General features: G+C 51.6%; 2 protein-coding genes and 1 long non-coding RNA gene across 3 annotated transcripts; 2 read left to right on the forward strand and 1 right to left on the reverse strand.

Annotated features, from left to right (window-relative positions):
- Nucleotides 1–6: 6 nt before the first annotated feature.
- LOC116183126 (uncharacterized) lies at nt 7–21,251 on the forward strand. Its single transcript, XM_077787693.1, has 10 exons — nt 7–490; nt 882–963; nt 1,152–2,247; nt 4,318–4,360; nt 4,543–4,692; nt 12,960–13,041; nt 13,225–13,322; nt 15,481–16,138; nt 16,552–16,633; nt 16,776–21,251. The coding sequence occupies exons 2-10, from the start codon at nt 909–911 to the stop codon at nt 17,818–17,820; spliced, it is 3,309 nt and encodes a 1,102-aa protein (XP_077643819.1). The 5' UTR covers nt 7–490; nt 882–908; the 3' UTR covers nt 17,821–21,251.
- On the reverse strand, nt 9,717–12,350 carry LOC110482417 (uncharacterized). Its single transcript, XR_002467413.2, has 2 exons — nt 12,208–12,350; nt 9,717–10,104 (listed from the first exon to the last, which is right to left on the reverse strand). It is a non-coding gene; the product is annotated as an uncharacterized LOC110482417 (long non-coding RNA).
- LOC144247281 (uncharacterized) lies at nt 20,127–21,251 on the forward strand (the record flags this gene model as incomplete). Its single annotated transcript, XM_077787694.1, is given in 1 exon segment — nt 20,127–21,251. A coding segment is annotated over 1 exon segment (807 nt), but the record flags the coding sequence as incomplete, so codon positions are not given.
- Nucleotides 21,252–22,925: the final 1,674 nt, after the last annotated feature.

Consider the following 22,925-nt stretch of genomic DNA (forward strand, 5'->3'; position numbering starts at 1 on the left):
TGCATAACCACGCCCTTCGCTTTGCCCCTTTCCCCGCCGGCTGCGGCCGCGTCCGGACGCTGTTTGCTCCCGGTTCCGTCCCAGTGCTCCCAGTCAGAGCGGTGCCGGGAGGGAAAGCGCTCCCGTTCCCTCCCAGTGCTCCCAGTCAGAGCGGTGCCGGGAGGGAAAGCGCTCCAGGTTCCCTCCCAGTGCTCTCAGGATCGCTCCCAGTGCTGCACGGGCCGGCGCCGCTGTGGAATCCCCGTAGGGCAGAGCGCGGCTGCTTTTGGGTGTCAGCACCTGCCCGGGCCGGGCTGGGAGCGGAGGAGGAGCGGGAGGAAGAGGCGGGACAGAGAAAGAGGAAAAGGAAGTAGAGAAGCTGCAACAGAAGAAAGAGAAGGACGAGGAAGAGCAACAGCAGGCCAACACCACGCGGTTTTTCCGCACGCCCGTTCAGGCCGCTGCTCCCCCGGCTCCGGCAGCATCGTCCCCCCACCTCCTGAAAACGCAGGTGAGCGGGGAGAGGGACCTCGCCCCAAATCCATCGGGGTGGTCTCCGGGAAGCTTTTTTGTGGGCCAGGGGATGTTTGGATCTTGCAGGACCCCAAAACTGAGCCACAAATACCCCTTACCGGGGTCGCACGTGCCCTGTACCTGCGGGCAGAGGAGCGATATCGGGTTTGGGAATTCCCAGGGAGTGCCAAGGGGAAAGAGGGGAGAATGCAGAGGGGCGATCACGGAGCTGGGGAACCCCGGCAGCTTGGAGGGGTGAAGGAGGCTGGAGATGAGCGGGTTCCAGACAGCCCCAAGCTGAACGGTTCACTGACTTCTAGAGCTAGACTTGGCTAGCCGGACCATCAAACCCAACACAATCAACCCTTGTTATCCCCCCCCCAAACCAGGATTTCCCGTTCCTAAACATTGGCCCAATGGAAGAAGAGGAGGCTGGGAGAAAGAGGAAGATGCCCCAGGACACCCAAGCAGGTGAGGAGGAAGTCAGTACCCCTTTCCCCCTCTCTCCTGCTCCATCTCCCGGCCCAGCACGGCTCCCAGCTGCAGGACAACCCCACAGTCAATGCTGTCCTGCCTGGGACACACATTGGGGGGATCTCCTTCCCCTTCCCTGTGGTATGGAGGCAAATCCCATCCTCTCCTTGTCCTTCCTCCTCCAGACAAGGAGCTAAGGATGGAGACCAGAGAGGATGAATCGCCACAGCAGAACCTCATGGAAGAGGCCATTTTGAGTGACTCCACTGCACAGGACTCCAACGGGGACAAAAATCTCTGGAGATCCCTGATGAGGGGCTGCAAACCCAGCCCAGGGAGGTCAGAGGAGGAAAAACCCACCCTGGGCCAGGATGGCAGCCAGAGATGTAGCCAGAGCTCCAAGCTGGGGGTCACCGAGCAACTTCATAATGGAGAGAAGCCCTACAGGTGTGGGGAATGTGGGAAGAGCTTTCAGAGAAGCTCCACTCTTCTGAAGCATCAGCAGACACACACGGATGACAGGCCCTATGAGTGTCCCGAATGTGGGAAGAGGTTTCAGACAAGCCGCCATCTCCTCAGGCACGAGCGGATTCACACCGAGGAGAGGCCCTTCTGCTGCCCTGACTGCATGAAGGGCTTCAGACATAACTCTGACCTCATCAAGCACCGGCGCATCCACACTGGGGAGAGGCCCTACGAGTGTTCTGACTGTGGGAAGAGATTCACCCAGAAGTCGAACCTGATTGTCCACAAGAGGATCCACACCGGCGAGAAGCCCTATGATTGTGGGCATTGTGGGAAGAGATTCAGCCAGATCTCTGAACTAATGCCCCACCAGAGGATCCACTCTGGGGAGCGGCCCTACGAGTGTGGCAAATGTGGGAAGAGCTTCAGTAAGAACTACCACCTGATGATCCACCAGAGGAGCCACACCGGGGAGCGGCCCTACGAGTGTGGGGAGTGCCAGAAGAGGTTTCAAAGCAGCTCAGATCTCCTTGTACACCAGCGGATTCACACAGATGAGAGGCCTTACCGCTGCCCCGACTGCGGGAAGGGCTTCAAGCTCAACTCCACCCTCATCACACACCGGCGCATCCATACTGGGGAGAGGCCCTATGAATGTCCCAACTGTGGCAAGAGCTTCAGACAGCGGTCAGCCTTGAACCAACACAAACGGAGCTACCACTATAGCAGCCCTGCAAGTGCCCCAAGTGTGGGAAGAGTTTCGTGCACTACTACAGCTCCATCCCCCATGGGGAGATCTGCACTGGATGGTTCTCAGTGATCCGTGATGCAGGTGATCTGTGTTGGGAAGACACCTGGCTGGGGGGGCTCCACCTCTTGATGGCTCCACGTGGTCTGGGTTATCTTTTCATTTCTCTATGTCCTTTCAAAACACCCAAAAGCAGGGTAAAAATAAAAACAGTGAACTAAGACAAGGATGGGGACATGGGGGGATTTTCCAGGGGATGTGAAGGATGCTGAGTTCAAGTGAGTTGAGGGTTCCTGGGCAGGACTTTGGGGTTGCTCAGGGCTTTACTCAGCTTTTGCCAGGCTGAGAGGTTCTGGCTGTGCTGGGAGACCCTGGCAGTTTCTTGGGCGGCTGATCAAGGACCCCCTGCGCTGGAAGTGTCCCCATGTCTCCCTATCCTGGTTCCTGCTGTCCCCCCTGTCCAGGATCTCCTTCTCCCTGCTGTCACTCCCCTTGCTCCCATATTCCCAGTTGGGCTGCTGGTTGCGCTTCCATTTCCCTATTTGCATTTCTACGTTCCCTGTCCCATTCCGTTAGGCCAGTTTGCGATCCTGGTCCCATCTTCCTAACCCCAATCCCATATTCTCTCTCCGGTTCCTTATTTCCTGTCCCGTTCCCATATTCCCGCTCCCTGTCCCCTGTTCCCGCTCCCTGTCCCCTGTTCCCGCTCCCTGTCCCCATTCCCGCTCCCTGTCCCCATTCCCGTCCCCATTCCCGTTCCCTGTCCCCATTCCCGCTCCCTGTCCCCTCTCACCAGACGCCGCCGCCATCGCTCCAGGCCCCCCACCGCCCTCACGTGACCGAAGAAACCCCGCGCTGCCCCCGCCCACCAATCCCAGCGCGCGATCGCTCCCTGATTTGCATAACCACGCCCTTCGCTTTGCCCCTTTCCCCGCCGGCTGCGGCCGCGTCCGGACGCTGTTTGCTCCCGGTTCCGTCCCAGTGCTCCCAGTCAGAGCGGTGCCGGGAGGGAAAGCGCTCCCGGTTCCGTCCCAGTGCTCCCAGTTAGAGCGGTGCCGGGAGGGAAAGCGCTCCCGTTCCCTCCCAGTGCTTCCAGTCAGAGCGGTGCCGGGAGGGAAAGCGCTCCCGGTTCCCTCCCAGTGCTTCCAGTCAGAGCGGTGCCGGGAGGGAAAGCGCTCCCGGTTCCCTCCCAGTGCTGCACGGGCCGACGCCGCTTTGGAACCCGCCCCGGGCAGAGCGCGGCTGCTTTTGGGTGTCGGCACCTGCCCGGGCCGGACTGGGAGCGGAGGCGGAGCGGGAGGAAGAGGAGGGACAGAGGAGGAGGAGGAGGAAGAAGAGAGGAACAGGAGGAATAGGAGCAGCAGCAGGACCACGCGGTTACCCCGGCTGCCCGCTCAGGCTGCGGCAGCCCGGCTGTAACAGCATTGCCCCTCCCCAGAACCCATAGGTGAGCGGGGAGTGGGAGTTCGCCCCAAATCCATCACGGATGTCTCCAGGAGGGTTTATTTTTGCGGGATAGGAGATCTTTGGATCTTCTAGGACCCCAGAGCTGAGCCGGAAATACACATTTGGGGGATCTTGGGAGGATCCGATTTGTCGATTGCTCCAGTACCGCTGGGCAGAGGAGCGATATCGGGTTTGGGAATTCCCAGGAGAGCCGGAGATAAATGCGAGAGCCCTGGAGGTGGAAGAGTGCAGAGGGGCGATCCTGGAGCAGGGGGATCCCCGGCTGCCTGGAGGGGTGAGGGAGGCTAGAGATGAGCGAGGTCCAGGCCCCCCGAGGCCAACAGGGGCACTGACTTCTCGAGCTGGACTTAGGTAGCGGGACCATCAAACCCTACGCGCTTGGCCCTTGTTTTCCCCCTGAAATTAGGATTTCCCATTCCTAAACTTTGGCCAGATGGAGGTGGAGGCTCTCAGGAAGAGAAAGATGCCCTGAGAGCGCCAGGCAGGTGAGGAGGAAGTCACTGCCCCTTTCCCCCTCTCTCCTGCTCCATCTCCCAGCCCAGCACAGCCCCCGGCTGCAAGACAACCTCCCTGCCAACAGTGTCCTACTGGGGATGCATTGGGAGGATCTCCTTGCCCTTCCCTGTGGTATGGAGGCAAATCCTATCCTCTCCTTGTCCTTCCTCCCCCAGACAAGGAGCTGAGGATGGAGGCTATGGAGGAGAAATCCCCATGGTAGAACCTCAGACAAGGCCGTTCTGATCAGTTTTACAACACAGGAATCTAACAGGGAGAAAAAGCCCCAGAGATCCCACAGGAGGAAGGGCTGTAAACACCAATCAAGAGGTTCTGAGGAGGAAAGACCCACCCTGGGCTGGGGAGGCAGCCAGAGCTCAGAACTTGGGGTCCATGAGCAGCTTCACGATGGGGAGAAGCCCCACAAGTGCTCGGAATGTGGGAAGAACTTCAGCAAGAGATCCTCCTTGATGTGCCACTGGAGAATCCACACGGGGGAGAGGTCCTATGAGTGTGGGGAGTGTGGGAAGAGCTTCTGCGTAGGCACCAAGGTGATCATCCACCAGAGGATCCACACATGGGAGGCCCTATGAATGTGATAAATGCTGGAAGAGATTTCAGATCCACTCTTGTCAAGCATCAGCGGATTCACACAGATGAGAGGCTCTTTCGCTGCCCTTACTGTGGGAAGGGATTCAACCGTAATTGCAGTCTCATTAAGCACAAGTGCATCTACACCAGGGAGAGGCCCTATCATTGTCCCAAGTGTGGGAAGAGCTTCTCACAGAACTCCACCTTGACCCAACACCAGTGGAGCCAGCACTAAGGGAAGCCCTGCAATTGCCATGAGTGCAGGAAGAGCTTTTGCACTGTTCCAGCTCCATCTCCCATGGGAGGATCCGCACTGCATGATCCCCAGTGACCTCCAGCAGGCTGAGCCCTGGTGGTCCTCTGGTGATCCATGTTGGGAAGACACCTGGCTGGGGGCTCCACATCCTTCTGGCTCCCTGTGGGCACCCAGACACATCCACAGACCAACATCAGAAATCAATTGTGGAGAGCACATTTGCTGACATCTGACCCCAGAAAAATCTCACTTTTTGCGTCTTCTGGTGGCATTAAGCAATACTGGATGGCCTTGCAGGTCTTCTCCAACATAAATCCATTATTTTAGTTCTCCCTGGCTCATGGCTGTCTTTCACAACCAAATGGGGATGAACTGGGACAAAACCCTGATTTTGGAGACAGTGTAATGGAAACACCTCCAAATAGGTTCTTCCCACCCACCTAAGCACATGGATGCTCAGCTGGCAGGGACATGTAACTAATTTTGTTTTGGCCTTGATTTTGTTTTCCTTTCTGTTCATCCCTTTGAAAACCCTGAAACTGAGGTAAAAATAGAGACATTGAACTAAGGCATGGATGAGGGCATGGGAGGACAATGACATTGGTGGGGACAAGGGGGGACATGGAAATAGATAGGGACATGAGCAACACAGACATAGGTTGGGACATGGAGGCACACAGACATGGAGAGTGACGTGGGAGTGATGCCCTAAGTTTTAGCTTTTGTATTTTTCAGATTCTGTACTGCCTTGGTGTGTAACTCTGAACTTTGTTTTAATTGTTAGTAATTTCTCTTCAGAGGGTAGTTAGACAAAAAAATCCTGTTCCAGCTTGAGAAACTGAGGACAACCATTACAGCCTCTGGCCCAAAAAGCATACACAACAGTGAATTGAAGGGAGGAAAAAAGGAGGATGGGACTTCATAACCTGAAGCTGTAACTGGACAATTAACCCCAATATATAAATGGATATTTACCAAACCATTACTTATGAAAGTGTGAAAAACTTATAAAAATGTGAAAACTTGTGACCGTTGGTCCATCTTGGGTAGAGCCCTAGCCAGGCTCTTGTACTGCCCAAGGTACATCCTTTTAAGACCTTTTCATAAATACCTACTTTATTCCTTTAACTCTGTCTAGCCTCTGTTCCAGGTAAGCCTCTCATAGGCGTCAGTTCTGGCACCCCATGAAAGGACAGAAGGCATCTGGAAAACCCCCTGGACCAGAGGAGACCTAGCTGGCCCCCCAACTGCTGCCAGCACTCCCAGGGTGCCCCAGCTGCAGTACTGAAGGTATCAGAGCCCAAGAATCCTTGGGCCTGGCACAGAGGCACATGAATAACTGAATAAAGGGGGTATTCTGTTTTAGCACCTGAGTTACATGTTAGGAGAGCTCTTGTAGTTTTGTTTAGTGTGGAAGGACCATAGGGGTCCAGGTGGAGTTGATTTACATTGACTCTCTGTCTCATCCACTGGAGTAAGAGAGGACACTGAAAAATGTGCCTTTAGTAGTACAATGGTAAACAGTGGCCTGAGGCCAGGGGTGGTGCTGTAGGTTAGCTCCTGTGCTATGGATCCAAAGCTTGTGAGTTCTAATCCTGCATCTTATTTCTTGTTTGCTCTTTTGCTCTGTCTCTCACTGTTTCTTTTGATCACTACAGACTTTCCTACTTGTAAGTGTTAAGATGGAGTATGTATTCTCCTGTGATTGTAATAGTAATATCTCAAGAAAGTCCTCTGGGGTTAGTACTGAAAAACTGGTGTGAACTAACAGGTGGTAGGTCATAGCTTTTTAAACCCAGACTTATCAGGCTCTCAGAAAAGATGTAGCCAACGTATGAACTAGACAACGGTGAGACGTGGCCTGAACTCGGTAGTTTCAGTAAGAAATTAATATCAAGTTTAATATCCTGCATATGTGAGGACAAATATTTCAATATGTTAGAATATGCTAGGCATTTTATGGTATTAGCATGTCAGCAAAGCCCATCAACAAACAGAAAGGAACAGCATATATTGGTTTTAAAGGAAAAAAAGGGGAAAAGTAGAAAACAACAGTCAATATTGAACAGTGGATGTAAAGATAAGAAGGAGGCAGAGTTAGACCTCATTGCCGCTGATTTAAGGAAAGGGCCCACCCCGGCCATACTCATGGCAGGGCCAGGCGGGGCCCCTCCAGCCCCGGTGGTGCCACCAGTGCCACCCCCGGCAGTGCCACTGCCGTCCCAGCATCTGAGGGTGGGATGGGGGAGTCATGTCCCTACCGTGCTCCCAGCCAGTGAAGGAGGAGGGGGGAGGGCTGCGGCAGCCACCACCCCCACTGCCATGGCCGTCCACTCCAGCTCAGTCCCCCCTTCCATCCCCATCGCTCCTGGGGGGGCAGAGTCTTATGCCGAGAGGACGGAGAGGGGACCCCCCATGGGAGGAGTGGTGCTTTTTCCTCTCACGGGTCCATGAGTTACCGTACCAGCCCCGAGCACTGTGGAGCTGGCTCAGGAGATGACATCTGCACAGCGAGCAGGCACACAGCCCGGCTCCCACCACGGTGTAAGTCATGCTTAGCGTTTTCTAGAAATGGGATTGGTCAAAGCAGATGTACTACTCCAGCAGAGTCAACAGAGCCAGACAACTTTTGCTCAAGTAACTCCAAGGAGGAGGAAAATAAGGTTATAGCTGCCCCGAGCAAGCTAAGGAGGGGAAAGGTAGCTTAAAAGGCCATTAAAGAACGCACCGTCACAGTGAAACATACTAGAAAAAGAAAAAAGGAGAAGAACCGGTTTTGCAAGCCCTGTTGTGGCAGGCAGTCAGCAGCCAGGGGCCAATATGTGTAAAGGTTCCATACTCCCTTATCAAGTTGGAACAGTGGAAAATTACTGTGGGCAAATACAAAGATAATCCAGATAAGGTGGCAAAATTAGTAGAAAGAGCAATTAACTCACAAAACCCTGACTGGGCTGATGTGAACTCTATGTCAGACGCATTACTTGATCCCATTGAGAGATGAATGGTCAATAAAGTGATTACATCAGTAGAGGCTAGCATAGCAAATGAGTTGCTTCAAGGCACTATTACACAGATGTTTCCCCTAGAAAATCCAGGTTGGGATCTAAATATACCAGAACATATGGCAAAGTTAAAACCATATCGAAGTCTTGTGGTATATGGGTTAAAACATGGTATCCCTAAAATTATAAATTGGTCAAAGACTTGCAAAGTAAGGCAAAATTATGATGAATCACCCACTGATTTTTTAAGCAGATTAAGAGAAACTGCCATCAGATATACAGATCTAGACCCTGAATCAGCTGATGGTAAAGTATATCTAGTTCTCTTATTTATGGCTGAAGCTACAAATGATATCAGAAGAAAGCTGCAAAAGATAGGGGGAGTTCAAAACATAAATTGGTAGAGGTGGCCTGGAGCATATTTTGAGACAGGGGCCCAACTGAAAGAGTTAAATCCCAACCTAGTAAGAAGGCAAGTCAGGAAAAGTCATCCAAGAAAATGGAGAAAGATATTGTAAAAAATGGGGACATTGGAAGAATGACTTTCCAGCATTGAAAGAAAAGTCCCCAGTTCCCCAGCTCCCAGTAGTACAAAGTTCTAGCAGGTCAAGTTCGAAGTGATGTGGACCGAAGGTTAGACCCTCAGTGGAGCCTTCAGTTATAGCTAAGCTGGATAAAGATGACATTGACATTGAATTTTTAGTAGATACTGAAGAGGCATGTTCTGTGTTAAATACCTTAGAAGGGAAGCCAAGTCACAATACTGCACATGTTGTTGGGGCAACCGGGGTAAAAGAAACATGGCCTTTTTACAACCTTTAAAATTTAAACTGGGAAAGCACTGGGTTACCCGTCAATTCACCTATATGCCTAACTCCCCTAATGCATTGCTGGGGAGGGATTTATTAGAAAAATTGGAAGCAGAAATCTTGGAATCCTGGATGCTGAGAATTTTAGACTTTCTGTGCTGAAAGGGATAAACCCACAAGAGAACACTGCATTTGACCTGAGGCTGTGGAGAAGACTAAAAATTGATTGATAGTACTGGGATTACTGGGTATGTAGTTGGTTAGAAGTGTGTAATATCACAGGGTGGAAAACTTAAGAGTTTGGGGTTTTAGAATATAGAAATAAATATGAAGCAAGATGGAGATTTTAGGGTGGAGACAGGTCTTTCTTCTTTACCTTCTTCCTTCTTCTTCATAGGTTTGGGTGATATTTTGTGATTGGACAGAAAGGTCCACATTGCGGGCTTTGGGGGATCAGTTATTGGGTTAAAAGGGAAAATGACAAGTTTTTTAATTGGATAGTTTAGTTTTAAAACACCTTGTAACAAGAGTTTGTTAGCCATTTTGTACCTTGCTAATGAAAAGCTGCCAAATTCATGGTTGTGAGACTGTTTCACTGATGAGAAATAATAAACTCCTGAGTCGGAATGTGGAATGCTGTCTCAAGTGCCTTCAATCCTGACCTCGAGAAACCGATACAGAAATTAAATTTTAAAATGAAAAGGGTGTAAGAGTTGTAATTCCTGAATCTAAATTTATCCAAGTGCTGCACTTTTTATGCAGGAAAAATGTGGTGAAATTCCCACTTTGAGAAGTTGAGAATGCAGTAAGTCCAATAGGGTGGGCCACTGATATCCCAGGAAGATCCAAACAAGCAGAACCCGTGAATACTGCACTCAGACCAGGAGCCACATCAATAAGGCAAAACCAATACCCTTTGAAATTAGAAAACCATAAGGATTTCTGTACTTGAAAAACTTCAACATGGGTTACTAGTGCAATGTGAATTCAAATACAACACTGCCATCTTAGCTGTCTTAGCAGATGGCAAAAGTTATCAATTAGTAAAAGATTTGGGAGCAATTAACAAAATTACAGAGGACATAGGGTCACCTGGGGGGGGGGGGGGTCACATGGCCGCACGCTAGGTGTCACCAGAAGCATCCTGGTGGCAGTGTCCCCACAGGTGTGGCAACATTGTCTTCTGATGTGTGTCCTGGTGGCATTGTGGGCAGGGCCCAAGTCCCAGAGGTCATGAGGCCATGTCCTGCAGGGTGTTGCTGTGTCCCTCAGGATGTTCCCGTGGCTGCTTCTGGTGTTGAGTGTCTGTGTCCACCCCACCATAGGTAAAGACATGACATGACACTCTGTGATACCTCATGACATCCCACCACACCCTTTGTCCTCTGATTTTGGGTCCATTCCCCCTCTTTGGGGTTCCACATCAAACCACCCCAAAATTCTTCACCCACAATGTCCACCTCCTGGACCCCCCACAGGCACTCGGCCACAGAGCTGTCACTGGTGCATCACAAAATCTCTGAGAACCACCCCAAAAAGTCATCAAGATCCCCTAAAATGTTTACCCATGACATCCATGCACACCCCCTGGGCCCCCACCCCAGGCACTTGGCCACAGAGCTGTCACTGGTGACATCAAGCTGCAGGATCCATAGGGTGTCCCCAAGGGTGGCTGTGGCTGCCACCTCCAGTGGCCCCTGCTGCAATAGGTGGCCATGACTGCAATACCAAAAATCAGTCAGAGACCCAAAAAATTAATCAGGGATCCCAAAAACCTATCAGGGATTCCAAAATCCCGCACTGGAGTGTCTAACCCTCTCCCAGTATTTCCTGTGCCCCCTCCTGCCTTGGGGACACCCCCCTCACCCTCTAGGAGTATCCTCCCTTTCCCTCCCACGCTGGGGACAATTCCAATCCCCCCTCCCCTTTTGTGGTGTCCAACCTTTTGCTCATGTGTTCGGGACATTTGAGGACAACTCCCCTTACCCTCCCATGCTCTGCACATCCCAGAGTGTCCCTTAATGAGCTGGGGACAATCCCAGGATGTTCCTCCTCACCCTCCTTGACCTGGAGACATTTGGGAACAACCTCCTCACCCATGTATCATTTCTAGGGGTCCCTGGTCAGCCGTACAGCCACAGCCACAGCCACAGCAGCTGGTGACAAGGACAGTGCGAGCCAGGGGGGTGGCCATGGTGCCACCTCCTCACTCTGGATCAGTGCTCACGTGGCACCAGGACAGGGTTCAGGACATGAGGGAACAAAGAGAGGTGACACCCTGAGACCCCCCCAAACACAAGGGGCACAAAGGGGGAATCCCCCTTTAGCTGCCTCCAGGGGTGGCAGAGATTTGGGGACATTCCTGTGGACAACACAAAGTGTGGGGTTGCCCCCCCACCCTTCACCTGGGGACCCTAAATCTGCTCCTCCTTCCCATCTCAGTGGACTTTGGGGACCCCAAAATTTCACCCTCCCTCACTTGAAGATTCCAAATTTTCCCCTTCCCTACCTCATGGGACTCCCCAGATCTTTCCCTCCCCATGTAGCCAAAGCGGGCTCTGAGTTCCAGGACTGGACACCAGGATTATGCAGACTGGGCCCTAAGCTCCAGTACTGAGCACCAAGGACCCCTGGTTCCCCCTGGGACTCCCTCCATGGCCCCAGAATGTCCCATCTGGGCTCCACACCTGGTCCTGGCAAGTACTGAGCCCCACCAGGGGATCCCTACGCCCACCCCTACCCCAAAAATCATCCCCGCAGAGGGAAACCTGGGGTATCCAAGAGACCCCAGAGGGTGGGGAGAAGGTTTGGGATCCCCATAGACTCCTGACAAGGGTGAACTGGGGGGTCCTGGGTGGATTTTGAAGGTCCTGAGGGTTTTTGGGGGTGGGATGCCAAAACTTCAGGGGTGTGCCTGAGCCCCAGGTAGGCCCTTGAGCCCCGGAACGATTCCCTGAGGCTCTGGGGGAGGAGATAACTGAAACTGGGGCAGGTCCTCAGGCCTCCAACCCATCCATAGGAGCGCTCACGCGGCTTCCCACCGAAGTACCACACAAGAAAGGCTGCGTTATTTGCATAACCCCGCCCACCTCCTAAAAAACCCAAAACAAACCCACCAGAGGACAGAATTTCGTTTGCATAGTCCTGCTCGCAGGATTCCAAAGCTCAGATGAAACGAAACATTTCAGTAACAAAGGCCCCAATTACATGCAACTGCTAGGGGTCCTGCACACCGCCAGCCAATCACCGTGCGCCACATTCCTTATGTCTGCATGGCCACGCCCTTTGTCTTGGCCACGCCCAGCGCCAGCTGTAACTGCGTTTGAGTGCCGCTCCCTCCCAGTGCTCCCAGTAAAAGCGCTCCCAGTTCCTTCATAGTGCTTTCAGGATCGCCCTCGGTACACTCACTATTGCTCCAAGTGCCGCACGGGGTCTGGTTGCTTTGGAACCTCTCTCAGGGCAGAGCATGGCTGCTTTTGCTTGTCAGCACAAGCCTGGGCCGGGCTGGGAGAGGAGAAGGAGCAGGAGGGGAAAAGGAGCAGGGAGAAAGGAAAAAGGAGGAAGAGAGAAAGAGGAAAGGGAAATGGAAAAAAGGACTGTGAGGAACAGGAGAACAGGAGGAAGAGGTGGAGTGGGAGGAAGAGCAGCAGCAGAACCATGTGGTTCACCCACCTGCCTGCTCAGGCTACAGCTCCCACAGATATGGCAGCATGGCCCCACCACTGTACACCAGAACCCGCAGGTGAATGAGTAAAGGGACCTCACCCAAATCCACTGCAGGGGTCTTGGGGAGGGGTTTTTCGCAGGGCAGGGGATGTTTGGATCTTCCAGAAGTCCAAAGCTGAGATGGAAATGCCCCTAAAGGGATCTTGGGGCGGTCCCATGTGGTGGATCACTGAGTACCGGCAGGCAGAGGAGCAATATCGGGTTTGGGAATTCCCAGGAGAGCCAGGGTGGAACATGGGAGCCCTGAAGTAGGGACAGGACAGAGGGGTGATCCCGGAGCTGGGGGACCTCCAGCACCCTGGAGATGTAGGGGAGGCTGGAGATGAGCAGGGTCTGGGCCCCACAAAGCTGAAAGGGGCGCTGACTTCAAGAGCTGCACTTGGGCTACAGGACCATGACCACTGGGGCTCAGCCCTTGTTTTTCCTCAAACCAGGATTTCCCATTCCCAAATGTGGGCCCGATGCAGGCAGAGGAGGACACAAGGAAGAGGAAGATGCCCCTGGAGGCCCAGGCAGGTGAGGAGGAAGTCACTGGCCCTTTCCCCCTCTCTCCTGCTCCATTTCCCAGCCCAACATGGCCCCCGGCTGCAGAACAATCCCCCTGACAAAGTCCAACCAGGGATGCACTGGGGGGATCTCCTTGCCCTTCCCTGTGGCACAGAGGCAAATCCCATCCTCTCCTTGTCCTTCCTCCTCCAGACCAGGAGCTGAGGATGGAGACCAGTGAGGACAAGTCCCCACAGCAGAACCTTGTGGAAGAGGCTGTTTTGAGTGGCTCCACAGTGCAGGAATCTAACGTGAAGGAAAAGTCCTGGAGATCCCACAGGAGGAGGGGCTGCAAACGCAGATCACAGGGATCCAAGGAGAAGTTTCCCCCTGGGCTGGGGAGGCAGCTGGATCTTAGAGCTGGGAGTCCATGAGCAGCTTCACAATGGGGAGTATCTCCACAAGTGCTTGGACTGTGGGAAGTACTTCAGCTGGACATGCTACCTGATCTACCACCAGAGAAGACACACTGGGGAGAGGCACTATGAGTGTCATGAGTGTACGAAGAACTTCTCAAAAAGCTCTAATCTGACCCAGAACCAAGGGAGCCACCATTAAGAAAAGCCTTTGTAAGAGATGGTCCAAAATTCCCCTCATTTTTGCCTCACAATCATCACAATCACAGAGACTAAGATCCTTAAGACCCCAGTTGAAGTTCTGGCCTGGTTGAGGTGGATGCTCACCAGGTGATTATTTGCAGGTGTCTTTGCTGTGTTGTCATGCTGCACTGATTCAAACAGGGCCTGGCAAGGAGCGGCTTGCTCTGTACGCTTACACCTGCTTCACGATACCCGCTCATCACAATAACCCATGATTTTTCCCACCTCTTGGCCAAATGAACTTTCTGGGGGTAACTGGTGATCTCCCACGGAAGATCCCTCATCTGCCTCACGACCACTGTGACGGACGGAGATTGAAGCTCCCTCCCAAGGACTGACACTGAGACAGAGGCGCTGGCCTGACTGAAGCAGGATATTCGCTAAGTGTTGCCTGCAGGTGTGTTTGCAGGACCCAGAAAACAATGGGTCTTGGTCACTGCTGAAATCGACTTGCCCTGCTTCGGAACATGGACTGTCTATACCCATTTGCAATAGACTAATTTCTCCATTACCTGTTCCCCCTACTCGGCAGAGGACTATAAAAGACCCCTGAGTTAGCCAAGATTTTGGTGAACCCCCATGGACGATAGTGATTTTAAGTGGCTGGACCACAGAGGATTTAATCTCTCCATTTGGTAGCTATATCCTGCTTCCTCTTTCTCTCTCTCTCTATTTCCTTTCTAAATCCTTTTATCCCTTTTGCTGTTGGCACTCAATAAAGGTGCATTTGTTGTGATTAAACTGATGGTCCCCTGCTATTTGCCTTTTTGCACTTTTGGGATTGGTAAATGAACCATCACGACACCCTGCTTGTCTTAGTGGATCATGACAGCCCTGTGAGTGCACAAAGTGCAGGAAGAGCTTTGTGTGCTGCTCCAACTCCATCCCCCATGGGAGGATCTGTGCTGGATGATCCCCAGTGAGCCCCAGTGGGCAGAGCCCTGCTGGTCCATGATGCCAGTGATCTGTTTTGGGAAGATACCTGGCTGGGGGGCTCCAAGTCTTCCTGACTCCCTGTGCCCTTGATTTTATTTCCATTTCTCTGTCCTTTTAAAAGCAAAACTGAGGTTAAAATAAAGATGAACTGAATAATGGATGAAGACATGGTGCTGGCATAGCCATGCACACTGATATGTAGGGATCTTTCAGGGGATGTGGGGAATGCTGGGCTTGAGGGACTTGAGGGTTATTTAGGGCTTCAGGCATCCCAGGCTAAACAGCTCCTGCTGCATTGTGAGACCCTGGCAGAGGTTGTGGAGCAGCTGGTCAAGGACCCCCTGCCCTAGAACTTTCCCCATATCCCCCCATCCCATTTCCCAGTGTTCCCTATCCAGATTCTCCCTCTCCCCACTGTCACCCCCTTCATGCCTTGCCAGTTCCCTTGTCACCCCACTCCTGATCCCATCCTGCTCCTATCCCAATCCAGATCCCATTCCAGGTGTCATTCCCTGTCCGTGTCTCATATTCTGTATGGATGGCGTTCCCATATTCCCAGTTCCATATTCCCTGTCCGGTTCCTGTATTCCCAGTCTAGCTCCCGTTCTCATACTTCCACTTCTATATTCCCTCTCCTGTTCCCATATATCCCATCCCCTGTCTCATTTCCAGTTCCATTCCCAGTCCCCATCCCATTCGCCTATTTCCAGTCCCATTCTCAGTCCCTGTCCCCATTCCCTGTCCTCATTCCCGGTGTCATTCCCGCTCCCTGTCCCCATTCCCGGTCCCATTCCCGGTCCACATTCCCTGTCTCCATTCCCGCTCCCTGTCGCCATTCCCGTTCCCTGTCCCCATTCCCGCTCCCTGTCCCCATTCCCGTCCCCATTCCCGCTCCCTGTCCCCATTCCCGTCCCCATTCCCGTCCCCATTCCCGCTCCCTGTCCCCTCTCACCAGACGCCGCCGCCATCGCTCCAGGCCCCCCACCGCCCTCACGTGACCGAAGAAACCCCGCGCTGCCCCCGCCCACCAATCCCAGCGCGCGATCGCTCCCTGATTTGCATAACCACGCCCTTCGCTTTGCCCCTTTCCCCGCCGGCTGCGGCCGCGTCCGGACGCTGTTTGCTCCCGGTTCCGTCCCAGTGCTCCCAGTCAGAGCGGTGCCGGGAGGGAAAGCGCTCCCGTTCCCTCCCAGTGCTCCCAGTCAGAGCGGTGCCGGGAGGGAAAGCGCTCCTGGTTCCCTCCCAGTGCTCCCAGTCAGAGCGGTGCCGGGAGGGAAAGCGCTCCTGGTTCCCTCCCAGTGCTCCCAGTGCTGCACGGGCCGACGCCGCTTTGGAACCCGCCCCGGGCAGAGCGCGGCTGCTTTTGGGTGTCGGCACCTGCCCGGGCCGGGCTGGGAGCGGAGGCGGAGCGGCAGGAAGAGGAGGGACAGAACCGCGTTGTTTCCCGTGCCGGGTCTCAGGCCCGCCCGCTCAGGCCGCCGCTCCACCGGCGTCAGTAGCACCGAGCCCCACACACCCGACGGAATCCACAGGTGAGCGGGGAGACGGAGCTCACCCGGATTCCATTCGGGGGGCTATTCGGGAGGGTTTTCTTTGCGGGGCAGGAGATGTTTGCATCTTGCAGGACTCCAAATCTGAGCAGGAAATGTTCCTCGAGGGATGTTGAGGGATCCCGCGTCGAGGGGGCAATATCGGGTTTAGGGATCCCCGGGAGAACCGGGGACAACGCAGGGGCCCCAAAGGGGAGAGACTGCAGAGGGGCAATCCCGAAGCCAGGATACCCCTAGCACCCTGAAGGGGTGGAGGAGCCTCGGTGAGCAGACTCCTGGATGAGTGGGCTCCAGGGCCTCCGAAGCTGAAAGAGGCACTGACTTCTCCAGCTGCACTTTGGCAGCAGGACCAATCAAACGCAAATCACTCAGCCTTGCTTTCCTCCAAAAACCAGGATTTCCCATTCCCAAACCTTGGCTCGATGGAGGAAGAGGAGGCTGCGAGGAAGAGAAAGATGCCCTGAGAGCACCAGGCAGGTGAGAAGGAAGTCAGTGCCCCTTTCCCCCTCTCTCCTGCTCCAACTCCCAGCCCAGCATGGCCCCTGGCTGCAGGACAACCCTGCGGCCAATGCCGTCCTGCTGGGAGTGGATTGAAGAAATTTATTTCTCCTTGCCTCAGGCAAGGAGGCAATTCCCAGCCTCTCCTTGTCCTTCCTCCCCCAGACAAGGAGCTGAGGATGGAAACCAGCAAGGACAAATCCCCAGACTTGAGGCAGAACCTCATGGAAGAGGCCGTTCTGAGCAGCTCCACAGCACAGGAATCCAATGGGGAGGAAAAACACTGTAAATGCTGCAATGGGAGGGGCTGCAAATGCAGATCACAGGGATCCGAGGAGGAAATACCCACACTGGGCTGGGGATGCAGCCAGAGCTCAGAGCTGGGGGTCCATGAGCAGCTTCATGATGGGGAGAAGCCCCACAAGTGCTCGGAATGTGGGAAGAGCTTCGGCAAGAGATCCTCCCTGATCTATCACTGGAGAATCCACATGGGGGAACGGCCCTATGAGTGTGGGCAATGTGGGAAGAGCTTCACACAGAGCTCCTACCTTATTGTCCACCTGAGGACCCACACAGGGGAACGGCCCTATGAGTGTGGGGAGTGTGGGAAGAGCTTCAGGACGAGATCTAAACTTACCCGCCACCAGATGATCCACACTGGGGAGAGGCCCTACGAGTGTGATAAATGCAGGAAGAGGTTTCAGACCAGCTCCAATCTCCTCACACATCAGCGCATTCACACAGATGAGAGGCCCTTCCGCTGCCCCGACTGCGGGAAGGGCTTCAGGTACAACTTCCGCCTTGTCACCCACCAGCTCATCCACACTGGTGAGAGGCCATTTGAGTGTCCTGAGTGTAGGAAGAGCTTCAGGACAAGCTCTGAACTGATTGTTCACCAGAGAATCCACACGGGGGAACAGCCCTATGAGTGTGATGAATGCAGGAAGAGGTTTCAGAGCAACTCCCATCTCCTCTTGCACAAGCGGATTCACACAGATGAGAAGCCCTTCCTCTGCCCCGACTGCGGGAAGGGCTTCAGGTACAACTCCAACCTCATCAGCCACCGGCGCATCCACACTGGGGAGAGGCCCTATGAGTGTCCCAGCTGTGGCAGGAGCTTCTCACAGAGCTCTCACTTGACCAGACACCTACGGAGCTACCACTAAGGGAAAACCTGCAAGTGCTCCAAGTGTGGGAAAAGCTTTGTGCGCTGCTCTAGCTCCATCCCCCATGGGAAGATCCACACTGGATGATTCCCAGTGACCCTGCCGTGGGCAGAGCCCCAGTGATCCCGTGTTGGGAAGACACCTGCCTGTGAGCTCCACATCGTCCTGGCTCCCTGTAGCCTGAATTTCTCATTGTCCCTTCAAATCACTCAAAATTGGGGTAAAAATAAAGATGTTGAACTGAAACATGGATAAGGACAAGGTGTGGGTATGGCCATGAATGGTATAATGAGGGATCTTCCAGGGGATGTGGGGGATTATAGGTTCAAGGGAGTTCAGGGTTTCTGGGGTGGACTTGGGGGTTGCTCAGGGCTTTGGGCACTCCAGACCAAGTGGCTCAGGTTGTATTGGGAGACCCTGGTAGAGGTTCTGGTGGACCTGATCAAGTCCTGCCCTGGACTTTTCCCCATGTCCCCCCATTCCAACTCATAGTGTCCCCTGTAGCAGCTGCTCTACTCCCTGCTGTCACCTCATTTCTCTTTACAGAGAAAACCAAGGCACAATTTTTTCCCAAGGATTTACTGGGAAAGGCAGTGAGAAGCCTCAGAGAGAACAAGAGAAAACAATTCTTATCTGCTCCTGTGTTTGTCCCACATATAATGTGATATTGTAAGAGGTTGTCTGAAGACCCTCACTCATTTGTCTGCCGATTGCCACGAGAAGGAAGAACACCCCCACTGCAGTTCCAGCTTGGAGAAGGCAACAGTGCAGGTGCAGCCACTGCACTGTCACGCCAGCTGTTCCAAATGAGGCCTGGCAAGAACTTGGCAAGGAGTTGGCAAGGACTTGGCAAAGACCCAGCGTGGAGCCAGCACAGGGTGGCCTGCTGCAATGACTACTTCACTCTCCACCTTTAAGCCCAATGAACTGTTGGGGTGACCCTGGTGGTCTCTCACTGAAGACTTCTCATCTGCCTTGTTACCACCATGAGAGACAGAAATCAAGAACCCTCTCCCCAAGGACTGAGACCCCTACCACAGGGAGTGGGAGGGGAATGGTGGTGGAACCAAAATTGACATGACCTGTTCTTCTTCAGTAACTCCAATAGACTTATTCTTCATTGTGTTCATCCTGCTTTGGTGACTCACTTGTTCCCCCCACAGCAATTTCAATGGACGCTTATTGTTCTATATGTTCCCCCCTTTTTCCTCTGTGGACTATAACTGGACCCCTGGGTTGGGTAGGACTTTGGAGACTCTCCCCAACACAACAAGATGGATCACCATCGTCCGGACTAGTGAGGATCTTGCCTGTGTTGGTAGCTATTCCCATTCCCCTTTTCTCTCTCTATCCTTTTTATTTCTTTTCTGACCCCACTATTGCGTTTATTGTTTTGGCCCCTAATAAATGTGCTTTTGTTGTGATTAAACGGATAGTCCCCTGCCGTTTGTCTTTTGCACTTTGGGATCAGCTAACGAACCATCATGACACCCCGCTATAAGCAGATCGTGACACTAAATTGGTGTCACAGACAGGATTTCTGTCTAGGCACAAGGGTGCAGGTTCTGTGTAGTCTGTAACCGGGGAAGGACGTTTCTTTCCAGCTGCACCTAGCCTGCCAGTCCAAAATGCTGAGCAGTGTCCGGATAGCAAGGGGAGAGATTTGAATTTCCGGCAGACTGCACATTGCCTAGGTGAAAGAAGCACCCACACTGTCTCCAGAAATTTGCAAAAGATCTCTTAGTGCAAAAGGCAGTGTGTGCAAAAAACACTGTGTTGTTTTATTGTTGTTATGTATATTTGGACTGTCTGGGAAGGAAGGGACAACTTGAAGAAACTAAGCAGAGCCTCCCAGGCAGATTTTGTCTCTTCACCCACCCAGGGAAGCAAAGGGCGACACAGCGAAGGCTGTGTGATTTGTGTGACTTAAGTTTGTACCTCCCTGCCGTGGTTTTGGTCCCTTCACAAAATGAGTAATAACCTTAATGATAAGGCTAAAGTTGAATTTTATGCTCTACTAGCTAAATACAATGCCAAACCTTCTCCGGGAGAATGGGCACAAAGTAATTGGTTTAATTTGGATAATGTGGTTGATAGAATAGGTTCTTTACAACATGATCCAAAATTTAAACTGGGCAAAAATAAAACCATCTTATGCTCAGTTTTGGGAGCTTGTCTTACAGCAGCTGTAGAAACTTGCTTTCAGGAAAGAAGTGAGCAAGAAACAATAATAGACTCCCTTCAAAACTTGGTTGAAATTTTGCAAAAAACAATTACATGAAGAAAGGAATGAAAAACTTTAATTAAGAAATGAGAACTATGCATTGAGAGCTGCCTTAACAGAGGAACATGTTAACAAATCACATAATGCTGATTCCTCTACAGATCCTGAGGAAAAGGAAACTCCTCACATTAACCAAATTTATCCTCACATAGAACTTGAGGCAGCAAATCATTGTGGGGAACATTGCTGCCCTCACTTAAGACCCTTAATTAAATCAGAATATAACTGTTTTAGTGATGATGATCTTGAACCCCACATCACACCTAAACACATACCATACACTGCCACTGAATTAGCTAAGCTTAAAAGAGAATACGGACACCTCCCATACGAATCAGAAACAGAGTATGTTTTCCGGGTGTCACTCACTGGTGGTGATCAAATTAAATTAACTGAACAAGAAGCCAGTGGGTACTGGGGACATGGTGGCTTCCTAACAACAGGAGATAAACGTGACTCATGGTCCCTGACACAGTGCACGGCTTTCTGGGCCGGGGGAACGAACCCCTTGGAAAGGGGAGATCCTATAGCTATAATTAGCACCCCTGACCAACTCCTAGAAAGTGTACACAAAGCCGCTTGTCTGCAAATTATTCATGAAAATAAGTAAATTCCTGGCTTTGAATCCCCGATGCAATTACCTGTGAAGCCTGAAGTAATGACTGCTTTAATCTGTGGGCTTCCAGAAACACTCAAACCTACTACCATAGCCTTACAGAAAAATATCATGGCATTAAGCCCTGTAGAAAGACTAGATAGATTTCTTGGTAACCCCACTGATCGCACTGGATCTACTTGTTGCAGGATTTCTGAGAGAGAGAGGGCATGATTTATGTCTGGAATGAGATTTGAGCTACTCCAGCCTAGGCCTCAGATCTGCGCCTTGTGAGGCCTTCCAAGCCTGTGACGTAGTTAGAAATTAAGAGCTGGTGGTGCAGTTAGAAATTATATCAAGGTGTGATGTGAAGCACTGGGCTTTCTGGGTGTGAATTAGTACAGGTTTATAGTGTAGAGTTTAGTCCACCTTAAGACAAAGACAAATAATGTTAGCTTGCCAATGAGAGTGCCTTTGTAAACTCTAAACTATATTGAAGTGTATATAAACTGCCATTTTCTAACTAATAAAGGGAGAACGTTTGATTGACCACATTGGCCTGATCTGCATTTGTCCAGTCCAGCTTTTCTGTCTAGCAAGGTCCCTGGCTTTGTCTAGTGATCCTGGTTTTACTCCATCCCATTCCCCTTTCCAAGCTACAAATTCACAAACCAGTTCACCTGGCAGTAACCATAAAGTTTGGACATGGGATGAAGTTGCAGAAGATTTGATCAATTATTGTAGAAAATATGGACCTGTAAAAACCCTGGAAGTGAAACTAGAAAAATCAGAGAAAATAAAAGGGATTCAGTCTATTGGGACTCCTAACAGTAAAAATCCAGAGAAGGGAAAACAGAACCCTAACCACCAGCATTGGTGATCACTAGGAGTCCAAAAGCGGGTCCCCAGAGAAGTGATGGATGGTCTTCCCCTTGATAAATTACAGAAAATAATAAGTAACTGGCAATATCGAATATCAAATCCATCAGTTCAACCCAGTACACACCCCAGTGCACCCACTCTTCCTCAGAACATGGGCAGCAAGCCAACTCTCCCTCAGCCTCTCCTTCTCAGAACACAGGTAAGGAACCAATTTTCTCACAGTCCCTCCTGCAAAACAGGAGCAGTGGACAAAAACTAACCATATCACAGCTTTCCTCTAAGAACTCAGGCTGCGACCTAAAATTAACCTCTCAGTTTCTCTCTCAAAATCCAGGCAGTGAGTCATCTCTTTCTCAGCCTTTTCCTCAAAATCTGAGCAGCGAACTGACACAGTATCAGGGAAACTAATTTCTCCATCCCTTACAGGTGAGCAAAGAGACGGAGCATGGGTATATTTAAGAAGGCTCACTAAAAATAAATCAGGAGATACCTTGATCACAGCTATCGTGGGTCCCAAATGTGTTCTTGTAACCTTTTTGATTGACACTGGGGCTCAAATCTCTTCACTAACAGAAAAAGATGCCCAGAGGTGTGGGGTTGTTCCAACTAAGAGACAATACTGTGTCCTTTAATGCTCTAGGAATGTCAGAATCTATGAATATGGCCTTAGTTAAACTCACTCTTCCTGGAGATGAGAATCAGTTGGTTGTTAAAATGGTAATCAGGGACATCCCAAACAATTTACTAGGGATGGACATTGTTGTTGGGAAACAGTGAGAGGACTCAGAAGGATCTCTATGGTGTTTTGGCGCTATACCTTTAAATATTAGGTTGCTTCAAACTGCACCTGCTCTGCCATATAGCAAAACCACCAACGTGAAACAATACCCTCTACCTTCTGGTGCCAGAGAAGGTATCAAACCAGTTATACAGGATTTGCAAGACCAGAGAGTAATAATTAACACACATTCAGCTTTCAACTCACCTGTCTGGCCAGTCTGAAAACCTAACGGGAAAAGGAGACTGACAGTAGATTTTTGCAGGCTTAATGCCAACACAGATTCTCTCACAGTAGTGGTCCCGAATTTAGCAGAGTTAGTAATATCTATTCAAGAAAGAGCTCATCCTATTATGGTAACTGTAGATGTCAAAGACATGTTTTTTTATGACACCCATGCAACCAGAAGACATGGATTGTTTTGTGTTTATGTGGGAAGGACAATACACTTTCACTAGACTCCCACAAGGATACAAGCATTCACCCACCTTAGCCTACCATGCTTTAGCTAAAGAACTAAAAAAGATATCCAAACCTGATGATGTAGCAGTATACCAATACACTGA

This window comes from Lonchura striata, chromosome 21 (assembly GCF_046129695.1).
Source record: "Lonchura striata isolate bLonStr1 chromosome 21, bLonStr1.mat, whole genome shotgun sequence".
Lineage (NCBI taxonomy): Eukaryota > Metazoa > Chordata > Aves > Passeriformes > Estrildidae > Lonchura > Lonchura striata.

What these genes read in the sequence shown, in the direction of transcription:
- LOC116183126 (XM_077787693.1), top strand. Translation starts at nt 909, where the DNA reads ATGGAAGAAGAGGAGGCTGGGAGAAAGAGGAAGATGCCCCAGGACACC. An exon ending in GCCCCAGGACACCCAAGCAG is followed by an intron (nt 964 to 1,151) that starts GTGAGGAGGAAG and finishes TTCCTCCTCCAG; the next exon opens with ACAAGGAGCTAAGGATGGAG. An exon ending in GCCCCTGGAGGCCCAGGCAG is followed by an intron (nt 13,042 to 13,224) that starts GTGAGGAGGAAG and finishes TTCCTCCTCCAG; the next exon opens with ACCAGGAGCTGAGGATGGAG.